The sequence below is a fragment of the Anolis carolinensis genome, unplaced genomic scaffold (genome assembly GCF_035594765.1).
Source record: "Anolis carolinensis isolate JA03-04 unplaced genomic scaffold, rAnoCar3.1.pri scaffold_8, whole genome shotgun sequence".
NCBI classification, from domain to species: domain Eukaryota; kingdom Metazoa; phylum Chordata; class Lepidosauria; order Squamata; family Dactyloidae; genus Anolis; species Anolis carolinensis.
In genome coordinates, this window is record NW_026943819.1 from 3444622 (window position 1) to 3470455 (window position 25834).

Consider the following 25834-nt stretch of genomic DNA (forward strand, 5'->3'; position numbering starts at 1 on the left):
AATATTCTGCACGAGGTTTTCGGATGAACAGATCTGAGCATATATATTTTTAAAATTTATATACTGTAATTTTATATTGCATTTAATTGTTTTTAACTGATTTTATGTACTGTTGATTGATTTTGTATAGGCATCTCATTGTGCTAGTGTTGTAAGCCGCCCTGAGTCCCTTCGGGTGAGAAGGGCGGGATATAAATATTGGAAATAAATAAATAAATACCTAAATTTTCCAGCTGTTTTCTACCGCAGGCATCATTATTGGAAAAGTAATTCATTTCCTCCCCGAATAACCCCACGCGAAAGAAATGCAACAGGGACACGCGGGCCGTCAACGACTGAATCAACTTTTATTTATTTTCCGTTTTTTTATTTTCCTAACTGCAGATTCAAGGTATACAACTGAACAGTTTTGCTATTTTCGTTTCCTTATGAGACTTATAAATAAAAATACAAAAAATGTCGACTACAAAAAAATCTACTGTTAGTAGGATGTAAAAAATATTCTCTTTGCTATAAGAAGGCACAAACTTCACTTCGTGACAAATGGAGAGAGAAAAAAAAACCTGCAGCAGTAAAATCCTTTCTTTCTTTCTTATTATTATTTATTTTATTTTATTTTAAAAAACTTTTTTTTTTCAATTCCTCGCCAGAAACACTGAAAGTTTACAAAGGACGGTCACCTGCACCCAAACATAGAACAGATGCAGAACTGGAAAACAGCGACTAGAAGAAGAAGAAAGAGAGAAACGTCACAACTTTTATTTTTATTTCGGAAGGGTGGATGGGTAGGAAATCTGAACATATGTATGTGTGTGTTTGCGTGTACGTTTGTGTATTTCTTTAATTCATTTATTACGCTAAACTGCACCTGTGATTCTAGAGGGACACACAACAAGACTCACAAGCAGCACAGCAAAAAAAGGAGAATAATAATAATAAAAAAAATCCAAAGCGGTATATCATCTTTATACAAGAAGAGAAAGACATCATGGAGATACTCGAAAATAATAATAAAATCAAATAATAAAAATAATTCTCCCGCCAATCCCCCCACACAACCCCGCAAAAAATAAAAATAAAGAATGGGCACCTTCTAAAATTAGGCTAAGAGGAGGTGCTGAGGTAGACTGAGCCAGGACAGCAATTAAAACCACTATTTTTAAAACTTTTTTTATATATATAATACATAGCGATCAAACCGGCACTTGTGCTGTCACGACACTTAAGAGACGAGCGAAAACGCGAAACCATAGAAACAAATGCAACCGTAAGCTTTTAAATTCCGCTTGGTCCTCGGAAGGATGACAAAATTGGTCCTCAGTGCTATTAGATATACCTCTATATTTATATATACTTTTAGAATTCATTTATAGGGATGTTACACGGAAAGACGGAATCCGGAGGCCACGCGCTATTCTCGGATACTAAGCAAAACTGAACCCAGAGATGTCAACGGCAACTCAATGGGCAACCAAGAGCTGGAGGATGTCATGGCACGGTCAATAAAGTTCATACTGTTCAACCCCATTTGAACCACCATGGCTCAATGCTGAATCATGGGACTTGTAGTTTGACAAGGCCTTTGGCTTTCTTTGCCAAACTCAATGGGCAACGAAGGGTTGGAGGATGTCATGGCATGGTCAACTATGGATGCGGAGATGATGCAATTTGATCCCACTTGAACTGCCATGGCTCAATGCTGTGGAATCATGGGACTTGTAATTTGACAAGGTCTTCAGCTTTCTCTTTCAAACTCAATAGGTGACCAAGAACTGGAGGATGTCATGGCACGGTCAACAAAGGATGCGAAGTTCATGCTGTTCGATCCCATTTGAACTGTCATAGCTCAATGCTGAATCATGGGACTTGTAGTTTGACAAGGTCTTCAGCTTTCTCTGCCAAACTCAATGGGTGACCAAGGGTTGGAGGATGTCATGGCATGGTCAACAAAGGATGCGGAGTACATGCTGTTCAACTCCATTTGAACTGCCATAGCTCAATGCTGTGGAATCGTGGGATTTGTAGTTCGACAAGGCCTTTGGCTTTCTCTGTCAAACTCAATGGGTGACTAAGGGCTAGGGGATGTCATGGCACGGTCAACAAAAGTTGCGGAGTTCATGCTGTTCAACTCCATTTGAACTGCCATAGCTCAATACTCTGGAATCATGGGACTTGTAGTTTGACAAGGTCTTCAGCTTTCTCTGCCAAACTCAATGGGCAACCAAGGGTTGGAGGATGTCATGGCATGGTCAACAAGCGATGTGGAGTTAATGCCGTTTGACTCCACTTGAACCGCTATGGCTTAATACTCTGGAATCATGGGACTTGTAGTTTGACAAGGTCTTTGGCTTTCTCTGCCAAACTCAATGGGTGACCAAGAACTGGAGGATGTCATGGCACGGTCAACAAAAGATGTGGAGTTCATGCTGTTTGACCCCACTTGAACCGCCGTGGCTCAATACTCTGGAATCATGGGACTTGTAGTTTGACAAGGTCTTCGGCGTTCTCTGCCAAAGAGCACTGGCACCTCCCCAAACTATAACTCCATTAATTCCTGGAATATCTGTTTAGCCACACCTGGATGTGTATATTCAATGCACCTAATCTTGTCACAATAGGACAGGGTTGCAGAAGGTGCTCAAGGCACACACACAAAGCCCATTCACATAGTCCATATTAACCCCATTATCTAAAACCCCCTTCCATTGAAAAATCATCATTTCATCAACATATTTTCTGCTGTCATTGAGGATTTTCCCCATCTTTCCACTGAGATCTGCTGATGAGAATCAGCACACAAGTTGCAGGAAAGGTTTTGCCTATAATACTATTTATCATAATTTATTATTGTGTTTACCAGACCCTTTCCTTTACATGTATTCAAGCTAAATTGTTAAGATAATCAAGAACTCATTTACATGTTGACAAACTACATTCCTAGGGTTCGCATCCCTCTTGAGACGTGGAAAAATGAATGGACCAAAACTTTTTTCAGCTGTTTATTTTTCCCGCCACAAGGGAACTCCAACCACAAATCCCCAGAAAATGGGAACTCAGATCATAGCTGTTTGTCAGCCAAATGGCTAAAAATGGCTAGCGTGGGTATTCCAAATGGCTATCAAAAAATAAACATTCTCTAAATTTCCAAATGAAATATATCAGATCTTTGGGAGCACAGACTCTATTCCGACATCCTTTCAGGCACGAAAGAATGAACCTCTGTTCTTTTTGCTTTCCACTCGGTTCGAGTCCTGTTTTGACCATTGATATAGCATAGCGTGCTGGGCCCTGGACCCACGGTCTTAGTGGATACTAAAATGATTCAACTGCATTGAGCCATGGCAGTTCAAGTGGGGGGTCAAACAGAATTAATTTGAAAATGTAGGTCGAACCTGCACAAGATACAACTCGCAAGCCACATACAGCCCTTTGAAGGATTTTGGACAGTCCATAAGAGCTGCCACTCTCACTTATTCTTACAGTTCTTATAGCTTTTGTGAAATATTCCTTGAAGTAAAATTGTCCTTGCAAGATTGGAAAAATTCCTCTGTTTTTTGGTTGGAATCTCCATTCAAAAACACTCCAACTGGCATCCTGTTGATGCAACTTGGATGCGATCGTAACTCACGTTTTGGGTTTTCACAGAGGCCCAATCCATTACTGCAACAATCGAATTCCATTCTTATTTTCCTACAACTTGGTGCCGAGCATCAATTGCAGGAACCTTGTAAAACGAATGCCGTTTGACACCAGTTAAGGCTATGGAATCCTGGACGTTGCAGTTTTGCAAGGCTTTTAGTCTTCTCTTCCAAAGAGTGCTGGTGTTTCGCCAAACTACAATTTCCATCACATAGAGCCATGGCAGTTAAAGTCACACTGCATTAATTCCATAGTGTAGATGCACCACAGACATGTGACTCCAGAACCATAGCAGCAAAGATGGACTCATTGCACAAGATTTGCTGTGATTGCACTCCTCTTGCTGTAAAAAGGCTCAAGTTTATAAAACGAATAGGAAACCAAAGATTTTGAACTAGAAGATCTTTGCAAATCATACCATAGCTTCAGCTAGAAAGTCCAACCCATTCCGCCATGGTACCAAATAATTGACTAAGCATGATGGCATTATTTCCTTCCTCTTTCAAATGTCAAAAACCCAAATGCACATACATTGCTCTCCCTTTTTCTGCAGGCACAAAGCATCCGAGAATCCACACAAAGTGTCCGAGAATCCACTTTTCCCAAGGTATGAAAACAGAGCCTGCCTCACCCCTAAAGCAGCAAAAGGAAAACTAAAAGAGTTCTTTCCCTTTTTTCCTCGCACAGAGACATGTCAATTGCACTTGCATGCACATGTTTACATATTCTTACTGCCTTTCGGTTTCTGAAGTTTATTCCCAACACAGCAATCGCAATCAGACCAGGATCTATACGCCCATAAGGACAGACAATATGTATGTGGATTTGACTATAATCCGGTAAGGCATTTGTACTATGAACACCCATGAAAAGAATGGGTTGATTTGTGGGGAACGAATGAAACAAATGGGAAAAATGCAACAGTCACTTATTCTGGTGATGAATCTATACTTAAAATCCACTTTGCGCAGCCAAACCATGCGCTCCCTTTTACAATCTCAACGTGTTCATCAGATCACATGCAAAGCACCTGTCTACAACACCAACATTCATGACGTGAAAAGGAGATTTCTCTCAAGCAAACCCCATTCCAAAAAAAATCAAAACGTTTCCGATCAGAGAAGAACAACATTGTTTGGCTGAAGTCGCATTGGCAAGACAAGATGTATCTATCTACACTTTGGAAAGGAATGCAGTTTGGTGCCACTTGGACTGGCACGATCCAATGTCATGGAATCTATTCGAGTTGAAGTTTGGCAAGGTCTTGAGCCTTTTCTGCCCAAAGAGTGCAAAAATTTCCCAGGATTCCATAGCACTGAACCAGGGCAGTTAAAGTGGAATCAAACGGCATCCATTCTGCAGTGTAGATGCACCCATAGAAACGTGACTCCACAAGGAATGCTTCATATGTGGCGCTAAGCTAATTTGCAAAATCTATATATATATATAAAAGGGTAATGGAATCACGGCACCGGACAAAACAACTAAACTAAATGCCCCACAACCTCGAAAATTGACAGCACAACCTCTCATCCACGCCTCTACGTTCATACAACAAAAAGAAAAGAAAAATTAAGTCCTAGCCATAGCAACACGTGGCCGGGCACAGCTAGTAATATATATAAACAATACAACTCCTGCAAATGGAAAAGCTCACACACACCAACCAGTAGATCCAATACATTTCCCAGTGCCTTTGTAACCCGGCACTGGGTTACGGCAATACTGCATGACTTATTTAATACTATGTCTCCCTCTTTCTCTCTCTCTCTCTCACACATAGATTCTCATCCACGTCACAAAAGGAAAAGGGACCATGTCTTGCCAAAAAAAATACGAACACAAATGTTACAAAAATATCATACTTTGCAAATAATTTATCAGTCCGACACTTTTGCGCTTGGCGAATGGGATGGGACCGAGGAAGGGAAGGCCTTTCAAGGAGACACCATGAAAAAGGATTCCCCCAGGCAGGAAGCAGCCAGGCTTTGAAGCTGCTAGGCTATTCAATGCTAATCAAGGAGGCCGATTGAAACATTCACACTTGCCTCCAACAGGCAAGAGTTCTTTCTCCCATCCTGAATATATAAACCTCACTTGCCTAGTTTCCAACAGACCTCACAACCACTGAGGATGCCTGTCATAGATGTGGGCGAAACGTCAGGAGAGAATGCTTCTGGAACATGGCCAGACAGCCCTGGAAAACTCACAGCAACCCAGTGATTCTGGCCATGAAAGCCTTCCACAGATATATAAACCCCACTTACCTAGTTTCCAACAGACCTCACAAGCTCTGAGGATGCCTGTCATAGATGTGGGCAAAACGTCAGGAGAAAATGCTTCTGGAACATGGCCAGACAGCCTGGAAAACTCACAGCAACCCAAACTTTATTCCAGAGATATATAAACACCACTTGCCCAGTTTCCAACAGACCTCACAAGCTCTGAGGATGCCTGCCATAGATGTGGGCGAAACGTCAGGAGAGAATGCTTCTGGAACATGGCCAGACAGCCTGGAAAACTCACAGCAACCCAAACTTTATTCCAGAGATATATAAACACCACTTGCCCAGTTTCCAACAGACCTCACAACCTAGGAGGATGCCTGCCCTAGATGTGGGTGAAACGTCAGGAGAGAATGCTTCTGGAACATGGCCATACAAGCCTGGAAAACTCACAGCAACCCAATGATATCGGCCATGAAAGCCTTCGACGACACACCATTGTTTCAAAATAAACAACCGACAATCACAAAACCCACCAACATTTGCTGTGCCGAACGGGACATTGGTACGCTTACTGCATATTTCTCTTTTCCATGAACACCATATATTCAAGATCCATATATTCAAGTTTAATTGTTTTTTTTTTGTCTTTTTCCACCCACTTAAAATGCTCTCCATGGCTATACAGACATATATATTCCCCAGTTTAAGGCCTTCCAGGATTTTGCGACCATTTGCGACAGGATCCAAGTGGGATTTCGGGGTGCGAGTCGAGGAGACAGCAATACAGACATTTAAAAAATCCCTTTTTGTCCATCTAGACCAGGCATGGGCCAACTTGGTCCCTCCGGGTGTTTTGGACTTCAATTCCCACCATTCCTAACAGCCTCAGGCTCCTTCCTTTTCCTTCCCAGCCGCTTAAGCGGCTGGGAAGGAAAAGGAAAGAGCCTGAGGCTGTTAGGAATGATGGGAATTGAAGTCCAAAACACCCGGAGGGCCCAAGTTCGCCCATGCCTGCTATATCGTGACACAAGGCTTCCCAAAAAACATTCACGTTCCCTACTTCCACCCCGTATAGAGATGCAGCTCAGTTACGAAATAAAAATAATTTTTCTACACATTGGCAAAATATAAAAGCATGAGATGAGAATGTTGAAACGGACATCACCAAGCCAACCCAAAAAGAAAAAAGAAAGGACGACACTCCCGTATTGCAAAACTGTGCTTGCGTAACTGCAAAACAAACCGACACAACGCCCGCCCGCCTACCCGCCCCAAAACCCAACTTAAAAAAGAGGTAGCTTTCGAGATAATATTGTGACCCAGTTTCCCTCAAAGGGAGTTATGGGTCACGAAAACATTTTAAAAAAAACCACCCATTTTGGTAAGAATAATGCACGATGCAAAACAAAAGTGATAAGGCTGACGGATGGGAAACCGGAGACAGAGGGTCTTCGGTGCGGCTGCATTTGGGCCACAGATAGATCCAGGCATGGTGCAAACCCAGACCCAGGCATTATGCAAAATCAGACCCAGACTTTATGCAAACCCAGGCGTGATGCAAACCTGGGTGTTCTGCAAACCCAGACCCACATGAGATGCAAACCCAGACCCAGGTGAGATGTAAACTCAAATCCAGGAGTTCTGCAAACCCAGACTCAGGTGGTCTGCAAACCCAGACCCAGGAATTATGCAAACCCAGACCCAGACTTTATGCAAACCCAGGCGTGATGCAAACCCAGACCCAGACTTTATGCAAACCCAGGCGTGATGCAAATCCAGACCCAGACTTTATGCAAACCCAGGCGTGATGCAAACCCAGACCCGGGTGTTCCAAAAAACCCAGACCCAGGCGAGATGCAAACCCAGACCCAGGTGAGATGCAAACTCAAATCCAGGAGTTCTGCAAACCCAGACCCAGGCGAGATGCAAACTCAGACTTGGGCGTTCTGCAAACCCATACCCACGCGTGATTTAAACCCAGACCCAGGCAAGATGCAAACCCAGACCCAGGCGAGTTGCAAACCCAAATCCAGGAGTTCTGCAAACCCAGACCCAGGTGGTCTGCAAACCCAGACCCAGGTGGTCTGCAAACCCAGACCCAGGCTTTATGCAAACCCAGACCCAGGCGTGATGCAAACCCACACCTGGGCATTCTGCAAACCCACACCCGAATGTTCTGCAGACCCAGACCCAGGCGTTCTACAAACCCAGACACACTCTTTCTCTCCAGCAGCTTTTAATGTAAACCCAGACCCAGGCATAATGCAAACCCAGACCCAGGCTTTATGCAAACCCAGACCCAAGTGTTTTGCAAACCCAGACCTGGGCTTTATGCAAACCCAGACCCGGGCGTTCTGCAAACCCACACCCAGGCATTCTACAAACCCAGACCCGGGGGTTCTGCAAACCCACACCCAGGCTTTATGCAAACCCAGACACGCTCTCCCTCTCCAGCAGCCTTTTCCACCATCCTAACCTTCCCTTCCCCTTTCCCCACCCAAAAAACAGCCGATGCAAACAAGCTCATGAGGTCACAAGAAACCGAGGTAATTTCAAGTACAATGTGCTAAATGCAAAACACAAAAAGAATACAAATTAAAAAAACCCATCAAATTAAGAAAGCAAAGCCAAAGGAAGAGCGTCTCTTATCGTTCGGCTCCGTCGTGGAGACAGAGTCCTGGGCAGAAGAGTTGGGTCCAAAGAGGCCGAGGAGAAGACTATAGCTTCTCTTCTTCTGGAGGACAATAGCCTCTTCCTTTGGGCAGGACGGGCCCCACAGTTAAGGGACGGATGGGGCAACAGAGAAGGAAAGAGCACTGCTAAGGTCAAGGGAGGAGTGAGCTGAAAGAGATGCGAATAAGAGAGATTGAGGACCTTATCACATTGGGAAACACTCCGTTTCTGTGACCCTTCGTTATGTTTCCCAATATCAAATTATAGAATCCTAGACTCGGAAGAGACCTGGTGGGCCATCCAGTCCAACCCCCTGCCAAGAAGAAGGAAAATCGTATTCAAAGCACCCCCAACAGATGGCCATCCAGCCTTTGTTTAAAAACCTCCAAAGAAGGAGCCTCCACCACACTTTGGGGCAGAGAGTTCCACTGCTGAACAGCTCTCACAGTTAGCAAGTTCTTTCTAATGTTCAGGTGGAATCTCCGTTCCTATTATTTGTGTGTGCACACCTCTTTTACATGTGTTTAAGATATATATAATCATTGCATTGCCTTATGATTTGTTGTCTGTAATAAAGGCATATTGTACGGTCCTGAAAATGATTCCGAAGAGGTCCTATCACATGTCCTGTTTCATCAGTAATCCATTGGAATCCGTCTGCGAAGTGTTGCAAAAATGGAGAAATTGCACACGGGAGTCTAACCGTGTTTTTTATTTACTGTTTTCATGTGTGATTGGAAAATCAGTACATCTTCTGTCAGCTAAAATTTCATGAGAATGGTAGTTTGAGACTTCCAGGCTACGTCACTGCGCAATATTACTTACGTAGGCGGCATTCAAATGGATTGGGAGAAGCCAGCCTTCTGCGATGAGTTGACTCAAAGTATTTTCAAAGAATCATAGTAATCAGGTGTGATGTGGGGTTTGAATACAGTATGCATCCAGTCCTAAAAGGTGCATACATACTGACTAAAACGGAGTATTTCCAAACATGATAAGGTCCTGAGATTGTGTGGCTCAGAGAGAAACCAACCTAAGTCTTGGTAGTGGTGTCCCTGACAGTTCACCTCCTCTCTCTACTCGAGACAACCCATCTAAACGTTGGTGCTGATCACCACCAAGGAGCACATATCCTCAGAGATGTCAACGTTGGAGCTGCATTCGCCTGAACCTTTGTGGATATCATACATATTTCTAAAGTTGGTAGTTGGATGAAGCACAAGAGCCCTATGGATGAAGGCTTTAAACTCCTTTCCAAGTTCCCTCAAGGAAAAGAGAACAATGATGTGACAGAGATGCCTCCATATACCTGCTTCTATATTTCCCTGGCCATGTTTGGCTCCGAATATTCTGCCTCTTAGGAATCACATCTCGAAAGTCTGACATTTCCAGACTCCATGTTCTCCTGGGAAACTCCTTGCTTCCTTGGTACCCAAATCCCTCCCCCAAATGCTCAAAGGGAATGCTTCCGAATCAGCAGATCCAAGGAGAAGCGATGCAGGATGGTGATGCAGATACATCTAGCAGAGAAATACTGTGTGTTTGGTAACATTACATTTCCTAAGCTTCCTTTCGGGATGCGGATGGTTGGGGACCAGGAGAACAAAGTGGGAACACAACATGGAATATCCTGCCCTTAAAATCTGGCCATCCCGAAAGAATGTTTCGACCCCTATCCCCATGGAGACATGAACATTTATGGCTCAGTCTGAATACTGATTTATTTCCGTGTTTCCCTTTGTTGGGTTTTGGCTGGAGTTCCCTGCTGCCCTCTCTTGCTCTCAACTGGCAAATTATAATGGATAGAAAGAGCACAAGGAACAAGGAGAAGGGAAACAAAGGAAGGGAGAAGAAGGAGAGGAGAGAAGCCAAGGACTATTTCAGGGATGTTGGTTTGTTTTTGTTTTTTGCCCAATCCTTCCTCCTTTCCTTCCTGCCTGCATCCCTCGATCCCTCCGGCTGTCCCTTTTAGACATAGCAAAGGTACAGGTAGGTCTTCTCTATCCTCCAGTCAGTGGGGATCTCCTCCGGCTTGTGGCCTTTCATGTGTTTCTGCATGGCGGAAAGACTGGGGCAGTACTCCAGGCAGATGGTGCATTGGTAGGGCGAGGCCCCGTTGTGGGTTCTGAGATGCTTGATCATGGCCGAGTAATCGCGGGAGCGCTGGTGGCAGAGCTTGCACTCGAAGGGCTTCTCGCCTACATCGTGGAAGGAGCAAAGGAAGAGTGTTAGCAAGGTGAGCAAGAGCAGGAACGATACTAAACACCAACGTTGGTGTTGGAAATCATCCTGGACTACACAAGTCTCATGTATTAGATATGTAGTGGATAGATAAGACTCAGGGAAACCCCTCTATAATCCCATGCATGCCTAGACAGGCTTTGCCGATTTCCCTCTGTTCCTATCCTGTTTACATCCACTCCCTACACCTTGTTGTTTTAGCAATGTGATCTCTTCAGGAATGAGGTAACTTCCTCTATTTAGATTGGAATTTTTATTGCCCCAAAGAAGGCTCTGACCATGCGGTGGTAGCCATGGCAAAATGTAGCTATTTAGATATTTTTGTTATTTTTTACCTGCTTACCTACCTTAGTGCTAGCTTGGACAGCTAGTTAGCTCCAAAACCTTTTCCTATCTACAATGGATTTCTTTTTACCTCAATAAATACCTTTTTTGAACTTTTAAGCTGACTTTGCAATCCTTTGCCATCCTAAGAAGAAAGGCTTCCCTAAACTCACCTCACGTAAGTTTCTGCTGTTTGGAAGTGTGCTTCTGCCACTCTGCTATATTTTAGGGAATCACCCTGAGAAAGAGGGTTATTTTTTGAGTCTAACCTCTCATAGATTCCCAACAGTTGGGGACAAGTGCTTGGATCCATTCAGGGATGGTAGCTACCATGTCATTGTAGTGGTATCTCAACCACTGCCTGCTCTGTCCTGATGACAATATATTTCTTCTTCTGCCAAGATCTGGAACTCTGAAAGGCGCTCCTTGGAAAATAGAGTTCAATAACTATAGGTTATTCTAATGAATCTCCACTGAGGCTACTGAAGGCATGGGCAAACTTCAGCCTTCCAGGTGTTTGTGGACTGGCCCTCTGCTTTAAAAGTTTGAGGATCCCTGCTTTGGACTCTAACTCCCACCATTCCTAATAGCCTCAGGCCCTTTCCTTAAGTGGCTGAGGGGGAAAAGGAAGGAGCCTGAGGCCGTTAGGAATGGTGGGAGTTAGAGTCCAAAGCAGGGATCCTCAAACTTTTAAAGCAGAGGGCCAGTCCACAATCCTTTAGATGGTTGAGGGGCCGAATTATCATTTGGGGGGGGAAAAACGAACAAATTCCTATGCACACTGCACATGTCTTATTTATAGTGCAAAACAACAATAACAATGAAAGAATAATGCAATATTTAAAAATGAAAACAATTTTAACCAACATAAACCTATCAGGATTTCAATAGGAAGTGTGGGCCTGCTTCAGGCCTATGAGATAGTCAGGTTGATTAGGATTGTTGTGGTGTGCCTTTAAGTCATTTCAGACTCTGAGCGAGCCTAAGTCTAAAATTATTTATTTATTCATTTACTACATTTATTTACTACATTTATATCCTGCCCTTCTCACCCCGAAGGGGACTCAAAAGCAGCTGTATGTACATACAATATATTATATTATTAGCATAGCACAATATTAGCATTATACAGTATATTACTATATTGAACTATACCATTATATTGTAATATTATATGTAATATATAACATATATAATTAATATTATTGTATGGTATTATTATTAGTATTATATTGTATAAAATGATAATATTATTATCAATATCATATGTATATACAATATATTATATTATTAAAACTGATATAAAATATTATATTATAAATGAGGGCGGGGGCCAGGTAAATGACCTTGGAGGGCCGCATCCGGCCCCCGGGCCTTAGTTTGGGGACCCCTGGTCCAAAGTATGAATATAATAGCCTGACCAAGAAGCCATGAAATCATACCTCATGCACCTGGCCTTCCTTTTCCCCTTTAGCTTAGGAATGGTGGGAGTTGGAGTCCAAAACACTTGGCAGACCCAAGTTTGCCCATATCTTGGCTACTATGTCAACTCAAACTACTTCTCATACCACACTGTAGAATAAATGCAGTTTGACACCACTTGAACTGCTGTGTCTCAATGCTATGGAACCACAGATGGTGTAGAACACTCATGTCTCACCAAACTACCAACTAGCATCGAGACATGGCAATTAAAGTGGTATCAAACTGCATTAATCCTAGAGTATAGAGGCAGCCTTGGCTAAAATGCAACCGAAAGAGGACTGCAAAGACTTGCAAATATTGTGCCGCCTGGCCTTGGAGTTGTTCTGTCCTCTTGAATTCAGTTTCTCCATCACATTCACCTGCGAGCCGTGACCTTCCCCCGAGTGAACCAGCTCTCCTGGAGAACGATTTTTGATACTGTACACAGCAGCCGTGGCCGAAAGCCAAGGGGGTTTGTTTCGACGTTGTAATTAACTGCCTCGCTCTTTGCAATATTGATACCTGCTCTGTGCACAGGCAGAGCGAATAATGAAGTAATGAACAGCAAAAGTGATCTAAATATCGACCTGCCTATTTACAATAGTTGCATGCCAGGAGCCGGCGCACCCAGGGATTCGCACGTTGCCGGAGAAAAACCTGGAGGCCGCATGGGACCAAGACCTATCTCCATCTTCGACTGGCAACGAATTTACCCAAATGTTCCCAGCATGAAGACTTCAACAGCCACTCCCTCTGAAAAAACACTGCAGTGGGATTGAATAAATGCCTACAAAGAGGACTCTCCACAAGCCATGGCAGATATAGTTCATTGCCATCCTCGACTTCGGTCTCCGGGGAGTTTTGAGATGTCTTTCAAATGTGGAGGAGCTATCTAAGTTTCTGATCCTGTTTTGGGACTAGGATCGAGCCACTTTGAAAGCTCAGAAGATAACCTGCAGTGGATTTGTCAACTCATTGACATGGAAGCCACCAGCCATCAATGTGGCATTTCTCAAAAAATTCAGATAGGAATTTGGAGACCAAGTCTTCTTCTAGACCTAAAAGCGGATCAAAACATGGCAACAATGTTCTCCAATTTTGCTAGCATCCATGGTTTCATTTGCCCATGTCTGACAAAATATACTGTATATACTCGAGTATAAGCCTAGTTTTTCAGCCCTTTTTTTAAGACTGAAAAAGCCCCCTTCAGCTTATACTTGGGTGAAGATCCTGGTTGGCTTATATTTGGATAAGCTTATACTCGAGAATATATGGTACATTTATTATTTTACTCTATTATTGTTGCTAATATCACATTAATTTTATTCTATTATATATGCTGGATTTCATATCACAAAATCACAAGTCGAACACTTCCCAAGTGTCTAGGACTGTGTGATGTATTTTCGGATGATGCGCGCAGATCCCAGTCGGGTGGCCTTTTGCAGTTGGCAGATTGTAATTTTGTCAATGTCTATTGTTTCCAAATGCCGGCTGAGATCTTTTGGCACGGCACCCAGTGTGCCCATCACCACCAGGACCACCTGCACTGGTTTCTGCCAGAGTCTTTGAAGTTCAATCTTGAGGTCGTGATAGCGGCTGAGTTTTTTCTGTTGTTTTTCGTCAATGCGACTGTCACCTGGGATGGCAACATCAATGATCCAAACCTTTTTCTTTTCCACAACTGTGATGTCTGGTGTGTTGTGTTCCAGAACTTTGTCAGTCTGGATTCGGAAGTCCCACAGTATCTTTGTGTGTTCATTTTCCAATACTTTTGCATGTTTGTGATTATTATTATTATTATTATTATTATTATTATTATTATTATTACATTTATTATTTCACTCTGATCTTTTTATTATTATTGCATTTATTATTTTACTCTATTTATTATTACATGTATTATTTTCCTGTATTTATTATTATTATTACGTGTATTATTTTATTCTATTATTATTAAAATGATACATAAGCACATTTACATTGAAGAAGATGAGAATAATGATTTGATCAGAGTTGGAGAGTCTTCTCTTAAATATGAGCTTGATGTAAATATTCAAAAACATTTAACCTACTGATGCCTCAATGAATGTAATTTTATTGGTATCTATTTTTATTTCTGAAATTTATCACCCTTGGCTTATACTGGAGTCAATGTTTTCCCAGGTTTTTTGTGGTAAAATTAGGTGCCTCGTCTTATATTCGGGTTGGCTTATACTCGAGTATATACGGTAGGTTTTTTCAGTGTGATTCACCCTGAGATCAAGATTCAAGGGAAGAAGTGTCCTTACCTGTGTGGACCCTATAGTGAGTCTCCAGCTGATGCTTGAGGCTGAACTTCTTGCCACAGCCGTTGCATTCGTAGGGCTTCTCTCCAGTGTGGATGCGCTTGTGGCCTTTCAAAGTGCTCTCGTCCCGGAAGCAGCTGCCACAGAACTCACACTCGTACGGGTGGTCCCCTGCAAGGGAGACACCACAGTCAGAGGCACATCGAATATATATCATAGAACAAATCCAGAAGTTGACACCCAGGTTTATCCTAGAACACATGAAAGAGCTTATGGCATAGAAACACTTGGACTAAAATGCTCACCATCAGCCATCATGGCTAGGGCTGATGAGAACTTCAACCTACAACATCTGGAGAACTACACTTTGCTCATTCTTAGTGTACACAGTATTAATGGCATCATTGCAGGACCTTGGAGAGCACCAAGCAGAGCTGTTACTCTGATGAGCACACTTTTCAAGCTTTCAAAAGCTTCCCATAGAGAGGGAACTGGACCCTGGTTCTTGAACCCATCCTGAAGGTCCAAGTGATGCCCAGTGCCACATAAATTCAAAGGAAAGCTCTATAAGGACACAGTCTGTCATGATCCATCAGTTCCCTCCATGTGATTTTGCACAACCATTGCTTCTGGTCATGTGGAAGAGCTCAAAACAAAGAAAGCCATCCAGTTGTCTATCACCGTATGCCGACCCCATAGATATTTATGACAAGGAATGCTCAGAGGTGGTTTGTTAGTTCCTTCCTCCAAGCTTAAGCTCCTGGTATTTATTGGTGGCTTCCAATCTAAGTACTAACCAGGGCTGACTCAATTTAGATTGCAAGACCAGACAGGATTTGATACAAGGGTAAGCCAACTTTGCACTTGCAAACATCTGGTGTTGGGTCATTGCTTCATTGCAATAGCCTTTCCCTATCTGTTCAGTGCTTGGTGAGACTGGTGGGCCACCAGCACTTGGCCAGGTCCTCTTAATGGGATACAGAACAACGACATCACTTGCCAAGACCTCCGGAGGACCTCAGCCAATCTTGATGGATGGTGGCCATGGGTCAAAGGCAGAAGACTCCTTGGCTGTGCAGGGTTGGCAATATCACAACACAAGTCTGTGTATTGGGACAGGACCCTGGCATAGTCCCATCTATACAATATTTACGCAATACTTGGTTCTGCGAAATCACATCCAAATTCTAAAGCATGGCTAGGACAACCTATATTGTTTTGCTACATATCTCAATTGCTGAGCTGATCTCGCAGACTAAGAAACCAATTTTGGGGAATCGGTGCTAAATGCGATCTTGTGCATGATCCATGTGTTGAAGACCCTCCTGGCACTATGCTCTAAACCAGGGGTCCCGAAACTAAAGCCCGTGGTTGGATGCGGCCCTCCAAGGTCATTGACCTGGTCCCTGTCCTAAACTTTAGACTTAGGGTTGACCTAAGTCTACCTGGCCTTTGGAGGTCTCTTTGCTTACTTATGGCCTTATGAAACCATCTAGATGGCTTTTGGAGGTCACTTTCCTTACCTATGGTCTTATGAAAACATCTAGATGGCCTTTAAGGGTCCCTTTCCTTATCTATGGTCTTCTGATGGCCTTATGAGATCATCTAGATGGTCTTTGAGGGTCTCTTTCCTTACCTATGGTCTTATGAGACCATCTAGATGGTCTATGGAGGTCTCTTTGCTTACTTATGGTCTTATGAAACAATCTAGATGGCCTTTGGGAGCCCCTTTCTTTATCTATGGTCTTATGAAACCATCTAAGTGGTCTTTGAGGGTCCCTTTCCTTACCTATGGTCTTTGGAGGTCTCTTTGCTTACTTACGGTCTTATGAAACCATCTAGATAGTCTTTGGGAGCCCCTTTCTTAACCTATGGTCTTATGAAGCCATCTAAGTGGTCTTTGAGGGTCCCTTTCCTTATCTATGGTCTTCTGATGGTCTGATGAGATCATCTAGATGGCCTTTGAGGGCCCCTTTCCTACCGATGTTCTTATGAGACCATCTAGATGGTCTTTGGAGGCCTCCTTGCTTACCTATGGTCTTAGGAGATTGTCTAGATCAGGGGTCCCTAAACTAAGGCCCTCCAAGGTCATTGACCTGGCCTCTGGCCTCAACTTTAGACTTAGGGTTGACCTAAGTCTAAAATGACTTGAAGGTACACAACAACAACAATCCTAACTTTGGACTATTTCATCCTAGTCTGGCCCCCCAACAGTCTGTGAATCGGCAGTTTGAGGACCCCAGCTCTAAACTATATTAAAAATAGATCCATGGACTCACTTGTTGAATGGAGACTCAACAAGGAGGCAGATCCCATAGATTTCACAGGTCTATCGAAGTTGGGATTATCCAATAGGATTTCGGCGTTGTCTCTGCCTGCTTGCACAATTGCCACTTCACGAGCAGTGAAACCGAGGCACCAGGTGACATCATACCTGTCTCATTCGTGTTAACAGGGCTGGCAAAGCAAAAGCTTTCAACTGGAGCACGCCAGCGGCAAGGTTGACAATTGGCTCAGCCTGTATTTTATTTTAGCTTTTGCCCCCAAAGGGCAGCATTTCTTTTAAGGATAGTGGGAAAGGGGGGCAGGACGTTAGGGCCTTTCATCTCCGAACCCCCTCTTTTTTATATTTATTACAGAAGCTGAATGGAAGGACAATAAAGATAGATTGATCGCCCAAGACTTTGTTCATGAATATTTAAATATCGCTGATTTGTCTTGTCAGTGTAATTACAATCTTCTCCGGGCTCGGCGGATCCGGCGGCCGCAAGTTTATGGTAAAGAATGGCCCCACTGTATTTCACTTGTCCCGTTGCAGATGTGCGGAGCCGCCAAGCGTGTAATGCCGCTCGCATTTCATACATTTTCCTCAGCTGCTGAAGGCTTAAGTCATCCACAATGACCTACGCTTTTTCATTATCCCCATGTCAAACCCAACTCGTGCCTGAGCATAAATTGTTCTTCTTGTTATAGACTCGCAGCCTGCCGCCTCCACTTCCTTTTTCACAATGATATTTTTACTCCCGTGTTTCTCTCCTCTCTGCCCCCCACTGTTCCGTTCCTCCCTTTTCTCCGCCTTCATTCCTAAATTGAGGGACCGCAACACTTCGGTTTCAATCCCGAAAAATAAAGCCCACCGCGTAGCATTAAATATGCACACATTAGATGTCACAGACAGAACGCCAGCGAGTAAAACAAAACTCAGTTTATTGAGGTTACAGAACTAAAAACGCCCGTAGGAAACAAAGAACAGGGCAAACACTTGACTTCAGTGTGATAAGTATGACCCCTTCTTCTATTACCGGAGCCCGAAGGCTCAACCATAACATTAGACATGTCCAAAAAATCGTTTTGAATTGTATATCGGAATTATTTTGGATTGTTCTCGCTTTTTGATACGCATTCCGAGACATTGTCTCACAGCGCAACCAGTAATGTAATTCGAACCATTGTTGGACCATTCTCTAATTGTCTCTTAATGTTTCGTTAATTTCCCCCCCCCCCATAAAAATTTTTAAAATATATTTTTAAAAATATATTTTTTAAAAATTTGTTTCTGCAACCTACCTTGAATGGGAGCTTAGCGCAACCTAACATGGCTGCCGCTCCCCGGCCAATCAGAAGCTTCCACGATGGACACAAAGGTGGGGGCTAACGTCCTCTGCGTCCACATGGAAGATTGCCATACAAGCCCAGTGTGCAGCGATTGCGCATGCGCGTCCGCCATTTTAGAAACATTTAGAATCATTACAAATTTTTGGAAATATCCAAAATTTTTGGGTGAAAAATTCGGAAATACTTTCTATATCGAAGCGCCAGCACCCCCTACTTTAGAAACGAGAATTGAAACATTTTTTTCATCGATCGGACATGCCTAGCACACATCATACGTCTTTGGCTTCAGGGATGGGAATAGAAATCAGAAGGGCTGGGCATGTGGAATCCAAAGCGGGAGCTGGATTGTTGTCTTACACATGAGTCAATCCCACATGAAAACAGCTGGATATTTTTGTGCGGCACGAAAACGCTGCGCATTCAATTCAAGGCCATGGAAAGGAGAGCTGTACATGTTGCGCCCATGCAAACTGTGAATTCATGGACATCCCTGCGCATAAGTATCATTGGCTGCTCCTTCGGTTGGACATTTGGTGCCTTTCAAGGCGAATGCTGCACAATGAATGAGCAATTCGCTAGGCAGAGACGGAGGCTGCACAACCCTGATAAGAGGATCTTGACTCATATATTTCAGCCAAAACTTGGAGGCCAACCAAAGACGGTGGTCCAAAAGTAGTGGAGTTTTTCCCCAGGCTTATTGCCTTCCCAACGCAACTCAATGGAGATTAGGGGAACCTCCACAAAGAGGATCTTACTTGGACCCTGTAGCAACGTAGACTTACTTTCAGGACAGGAATTGTTATGGAAAGGCAGGGACACCAGCCTTGGTTTTCATGGTCTCCTCCTCCAAAACTATTCTGGGTGCTAATGGAGCTGCCTAAACATCGATACCTATTCCCAAAATATTCCCAATGGAAGTTCCAAATATGGATAGCTCCCATAAATATCTGGAGGACTCACAATCTTAAATCTGGGAGTAGAGTCACCATCCCATACTAACAGATATGATGCCTACTAACTGGAAAGGATGTGAGGTACTGGAAGTGAGTTGATCCCTCACCACTTAGAACCATAGAATCCAAGAGTTGGAAGAGACAACATGGGCCATCTGGACCAACTCCCTGCCATGCAGTCCATGTAGACAGGAAGGCTAGTAGTCACTTTGAGGGCCAATATGTCACGGTGCAATGCGCACAGCTGGTCTGAGGGATTGTGCTCTTTGAAACATCATACAAGATGCTACTGGGCTCTCTTCTGTGCTCAAGAGCCACTCTACCAGCAGATGCACCTGAATGTGTCCTTTGGGGAATGCGGCTACGAGAGGACTCTTCAAGCAAAGACAAATCAACTAAAGCTGTTGTAGTTTGGACTCAAATATGAACTGTCTCACTGGAGGAAATTATCATTCTCAGTAAGGTGGAAGGCAGTATGAAAAAGAGAGACGGCATTAGAAGTGGACAGATTCAACTGAGATGTTCTGGTGGTCACCAGGGCACTTAGAGGTTGCCATACATTGAAGCCAACCAATTTAGGACCACAGTCTCCAGGCCTCCCGAAGTTCTAGGATTCCATAGGATGGAATCACGCAAGTCAAAGAAGACTCTGTAATGTGAAAGGACACCATCTCCAGGATCTCCAGAAAGGTGCACCAACGTCACCCGCTTGGCAAGGCGGAGCTGGACAACCAAACTGGAGAGGACACTTTATTCTCTTTGCACCAAACCCAGCTGCCAGACCTTTAAAAATGCACCATGTGCGCATCCAGTTTACAGCCCGTTGATTCACTTTGCAAGGCCTCTTAATGAGTTTGACATTAGGTCTAGGACAAACGGGACTAATTAAAGCCCGCCAGCACCTGTGACCCAGCCTATCGTTACCTAGCGCCTTCGTTAGGCCAATCCAAAGGCCGCCAAGCCACCTGATCGGCCCAGCCGAGGGTTGTATTAGCCAGCCATTAAGTAAATCAGGGTCCCATTATCACCAGCCACTCCACAGCTGCGGAGGCTAAACATGTTGCCCTGGATGAAAACGATGGAATATTAATGAGGCGGAGCTGAGAGGTCCATGCGCACAGGAGGGGTTGATGCAAGCCACTGGAAACAGTGCAAACTCACTAGGATGCAGGTGGCCCTGGAAAAACATGGAGATGGTCCAAAAATTGAGTGTTTCCAATATTTATTTGGGGAGCCTTCTGACGCAAAGTCTGTTAAAGCGCTGAGCTGCTGAACTTGCAGACCGAAAGGTACCAGGTTCAAATCCAGGGAGCGGAGTGAGCGCCCACTGTTAGCCCCAACTCCTGCCAACCTAGCAGTTCGAAAACATGCCAATGTGGGTAGATCAATAGGTACCGCTCTGGTGGGAAGGTAACAGCGTTCCATGCAGTCATGCCAGTGGCCACATGACCTTGGAGGTGTCTACGGACAATGCCGACTCTTCGGCTTAGACATAGAGATGAGCACCAATCCCCAGAGTCGGACACGACTGGACTTAACATCAGGGGAAACCTTTACGTTTACCTACTACTATTAGTATTACTACTGTTATTATTATGGGTCCAGGCTTAGGTCAGTGGGCTAAACGGCTAGCTGCAGAAAATCCTGTCGATCGAAAGGTTGTCAGTTCAAGCCCAGGTTGGGGTGAGCTCCCACTATCAGCCCCAGCTCCCTGCCCACCTAACAGAAATGTGAGTAGATAAATAGGTACCACTTTAAAAAGCGGGGAGGTTATAAAAAGGCACCCATAAGGCAATTCAATCTGAAAGATGTCTAAGGATGACAAAGCTCCTCGGCATGGAAGATGGAGCGACATCACTTCCACATCACTGAAGTCAAGCACAGCTTCTAGATGCTGGAAATGGAAAAAACGGGGAAAGCCTTTACCTCTATCTATGTATTGTCTGTCCTTGTTACCTTTTTTTACATTATATACAACGACTGGGGTTTCAACTCTCCACTTGGAAAAGCTGCCTTTTTGCAGCCCAGTTCCCGTTGAGTCTTTTGATGTCAGCAACTTTGCGAGGCCGCAGTGTGCCATCCAGAATTTAGAGGAATCTTGTGGCATTAGGTTATAAGCACATAAGAAGATCTTTGTTGGATCGGCTCAAAGGTTAATCTCCCAGTGAAGCAAGATACCCCTGAGGAGCTCAAAGAAAGAGGGCACTGAGGCAACACATCTCCCTTGCTGCCTCTCCTTAGTCCCCGAGATCCAGAGATAGACTGCGAATGGGCAAGGAGGCTCCTCTACACAATGGCAGCTCACAAACAATGTTGTAGTTCACCTGCATCCAAAGAACATGAACCCAGCCAATGACACATCTGGACCAAACTTGGCACACAGACTCAACATGGCCTACTGTGAATACTGACAGGCATTTTTGGAAGATTGCCCTGGGTATCTGGGAGTTGTAGTAGTTTACCCGCATCCAGAGAGCACTGCACTTGGCACACAGACCCAAAATGGCCAACTCTGAATACTGGCATGGTTCGGGGAGGACTGACCTGTTAATGTGGGATTTGTGTATTGGTAGTGTTTAAATGAAATTTGTGTCTTGCCTGTATTGCATAGTGATTGCATCATCCAGAGTGTACTATAGTCTGGAAAGAGTTAATTACTAAGAAGCTGTGATGTCCTTGATGTGTGGCTGGAACTGGGGAGTGTCCAGACACAAGTGTGTATGCATTACTGATTGCATCAGTTCAGTTCAGTTCTGTTCTGAGTTGAGTCAAGTCTGTGTTTATCTATTGTCTGCAAGCCTTTTTGATTTGATTATTACTGAAGTCAGTAAAACTTTGTATATAGTTTTACCAACGTCTCTGATGTCTCTTCGTTCTGCGTTCCACTGATTCCATCCAACTACTGCTGCGCTGCAAATTACTCTGACATGACCCACGATTTTGGGAATTGTAGTTCACCCACACCAAACTGAGAATACCTAACATTGAAAAACAAACAATGCTTTTTCAATGTATTGTCGAAGGCTTTCATGGCCGGGATCACAGGGTTGTTGTATGTTTTCCGGGCTGTATAGCCATGTTCTAGAAGCATTCTCTCCTGACATTTCGCCCACATCTATGCTCACAACCTCTGAGCATGCCTGCCATAGATTTGGGCGAAACGTCAGGAGAGAATACTTCTAGAACATGGCCATACAGCCCGGAATACATACAACAACCCAATGCTTTTTCAAATAAGCCGGGCATCACCGAGTCCCCAAGCTAGTATAATATATTAATGTTTTTTTGCTTAAAAAAAAAAAACGACAGCCGCCAGAATTAGCTTAGCTAAAAGGTGGAAGCAAAAGGAAATACCGAATATGGAAGAATGGTTACAGAAAGTGAGAGAGACAAAGGACATGGATAAATTAACTTTTTTTACTAAAGAAAAACACAGGAAACCCGATAAAATACACAGACTGGTCTAAAGTAGAAGAATTTGAAAGGAAAAGAAGCTGAAGTATATCAATTAAATAACAGAAGGACAATTCTTTTTGTGTCCCTCTTCTTATCATTTTATGAAAAGCAAAGAATCATTGACTCAGCCAACATAAAGGACAACATTCTTTTTCGTGTTTGTCCTTATTATTTTAGAAAAAAAAGGCTGATTTATTTATTTTTTCTTTATCATCCTCTTCTTTTTTTAGAATTGGAAATGCAAAGGCGAAGTTGGAAGTCATTTTTATACGTATTTATAGTTTTTGTTGTTGTTTTTGTTTATTGTTGTTTATATTTTTTCCCCCTCTTCTCCCTTTTTTATTCCCTTTTTTATCTTCTTTTCCCACTCCCACACTTCTTCTTTCTCACCTTTTTCTAAAATAGACTTTCTATTTTTTTCTCTTCGCTTTCTGTCAACAACCATTGTTCTCACTCTTTCGTGGTACTTAATTCTTATATATATCAATAAAAATTTAACTAATTAAAAAAAAGCTCTGTGGCTATAAAAGTTTGAAAACTTCTGGTTTAGACTATCTACCCAATTTCCCACTTGTGTGTCAGGGGACGATAGGACTGGATAACTTTCCCAGGCTCTGAGCATCTGGTCCTTAAAGGAGCGGAGAGGGAAGGCAGACGTGCCAGCGTTAGCCCTCCTCTCCTCACATGCCGCCTTCCTCATGCAATCTTAATCCCACACACATGTAGCACACAGGTTTGCGCAATCCCATTAAAGGCGGCCAGGAGGGTGGGGGGCACCGGGGTGGCCTGGCAACCCATACTTTAAGCAGATGAATTGCGACCGCATGGCCACTTATTAAGGTCATATGACGGAGCACCTCGCACAGCCTCTCTTCCGACACTAATTTTTCAGGGAGGAATTAAATTACATCTCAAAACAACAAGACTAAGGACTAGAACTTGGAGAAAGGACGATTCCGCACCCCAGATTGAGATGACTTTGGATTCCTTATGAGCCAGTTTGAGACACGTTTGAGACGGACCTGCTTGTCCTAATCTCTCTGCTTCTCGTCTGGTTGGAGATCAAGGGAAGCTAATGTTCAGAACATAACATACCGTTCGTATTGTGAGTGAGGGACCAGCACTTGGAGTGGCTGCTGGGATCCACATGAGTGGGGCAATGGAGCTGTCCAGGGTGCTGAGCACATGGAGGGAAGGATTCAGCACCTTGGCTAGCTCCTTTACAAACTGGGCAAATACCCTGTTTCCCTGAAAATACGACATCCCCGAAAAATAAGACCTAGTAGAAGTTTTGCTGAATTGCTAAATATAAGGCCTCCCCCTAAAGTAAGACCTAGCAAAGTTTTTGTTTGGAAGCATGCCCAGAGCCTGACAAACAGAACACCAGAGCATGCAGAATTGGTAAATGTACATACCAGTTGTACATGGAAATAATGATAGTAACAAGAAATTCTTGATAGGATTCAGAGTTTGTCTGGTTATGTTGGTTTGTGATGACAACTACTGTACAGTATACCTGTATTTTATAATGTGTTTTATGAATACTGAGGTAAGTTAATAATAATTTTAACTGATTTATATTGTACTGTATAATTTTTATATATGCGTTTTATTGTAAGCCGCCCTGAGTCCCCTGTTGGGTGAGAAGGGTGGGATATAAATATTGTGATAAATAAATAAATAAATAAATAATGTTCATTTTTTGTTCAACAATAAATGTAAATTCTTCTTCATAGAAAAATAAGACATCCCCTAAAAATAAGACCTAGCGCATCTTTGGGAGCAAAAATTAATATAAGACACTGTCTTATTTTCGGAGAAACACGGTACCTGCAATGGGTTCACCATTCCAACTGACATGGAAAGGAAATGCACAGCATTACTGAGCATGAGAAACATTGAATGTTGAAGAGAGAGAGGGACAGAAAGGATTTTTTTTCCCATCGTGTTCCCTTTCATGGACAACATGCTCTGGTCACCAAAGGAGCCACGCTAAAACTGGTGCCACCATCTACTTTTTATAGGAACTTGAGGGATGCCATCCTCTCAGGATGCACATTTGGATGCGGGAAAGGACTTATCCAAAGCCTTCCATCCCAGCAGCTGCCAATAATGGAAATGCAGTTGGTCTGGGCTCCAAAGGGAAGGAAGAAGAGGGCATGTCCCCTTTGTAAACACACTCTTAGAATCATAGAATCATAGAATCATAGAATAGTAGAGTTGGAAGAGACCACATGGGCCATCCAGTCCAACCCCCTGCTAAGAAGCAGGAAATCGCATTCAAAGCACCCCCGACAGATGGCCATCCAGCCTCTGCTTAAAAGCCTCCAAGGAAGGAGCCTCCACCACGGCCCTGGGGAGAGAGTTCCACTGCCGAACAGCTCTCACTGTGAGGAAGTTCTTCCTGATGTTCAAGTGGAATCTCCTTTCCTGTAGTTTGAAGCCATTGTTCCGTGTCCTAGTCTGCAGGGCAGCAGAAAACAAGCTTGCTCCCTCCTCCCTATGACTTCCCTTCACGTATTTGTACATGGCTATCATGTCTCCTCTCAGCCTTCTCTTCTGCAGGCTAAACATGCCCAGCTCTTTAAGCCGCTCCTCATAGGGCTTGTTCTCCAGACCCTTCATCATTTTAGTCGCCCTCCTCTGGACGCTTTCCAGCTTGTCAACATCTCCCTTCAACTGTGGTGCCCAAAATTGGACACAGTATTCCAGGTGTGGTCTGACCAAGGCAGAATAGAGGGGAGCAGGACTTCCCTGGATCTAGACGCTATTCCCCTATTGATGAGGCCAGAATCCCATTGGCTTTTTTAGCAGCCACATCACATTGTTGGCTCATGTTTAACTTGTTGTCCACGAGGACTCCAAGGTCTTTTTCGCACACACTGCTGTCAAGCCAGGCATCGTCCCCCATTCTGTATCTTTGATTTCCATTTTTTCTGCCGAAGTGAAGTAT

General features: G+C 43.6%; 1 protein-coding gene across 1 annotated transcript in view; it reads right to left on the bottom strand.

Moving 5' to 3' along the window:
• Positions 1 to 328: 328 nt before the first annotated feature.
• zbtb16 (zinc finger and BTB domain containing 16) overlaps positions 329 to 25834 on the bottom strand; it is a 211558-nt gene continuing 186052 nt past the window's right edge. The window contains exons 6-7 of the mRNA XM_062961416.1: positions 14861 to 15028; positions 329 to 10738 (exon numbers count right to left, since the gene is read on the bottom strand). Coding sequence (XP_062817486.1) covers positions 10509 to 10738; positions 14861 to 15028 — 398 coding nt within the window. The 3' untranslated portion in view covers positions 329 to 10508. The remainder of the gene's footprint in view (positions 10739 to 14860; positions 15029 to 25834) is intronic.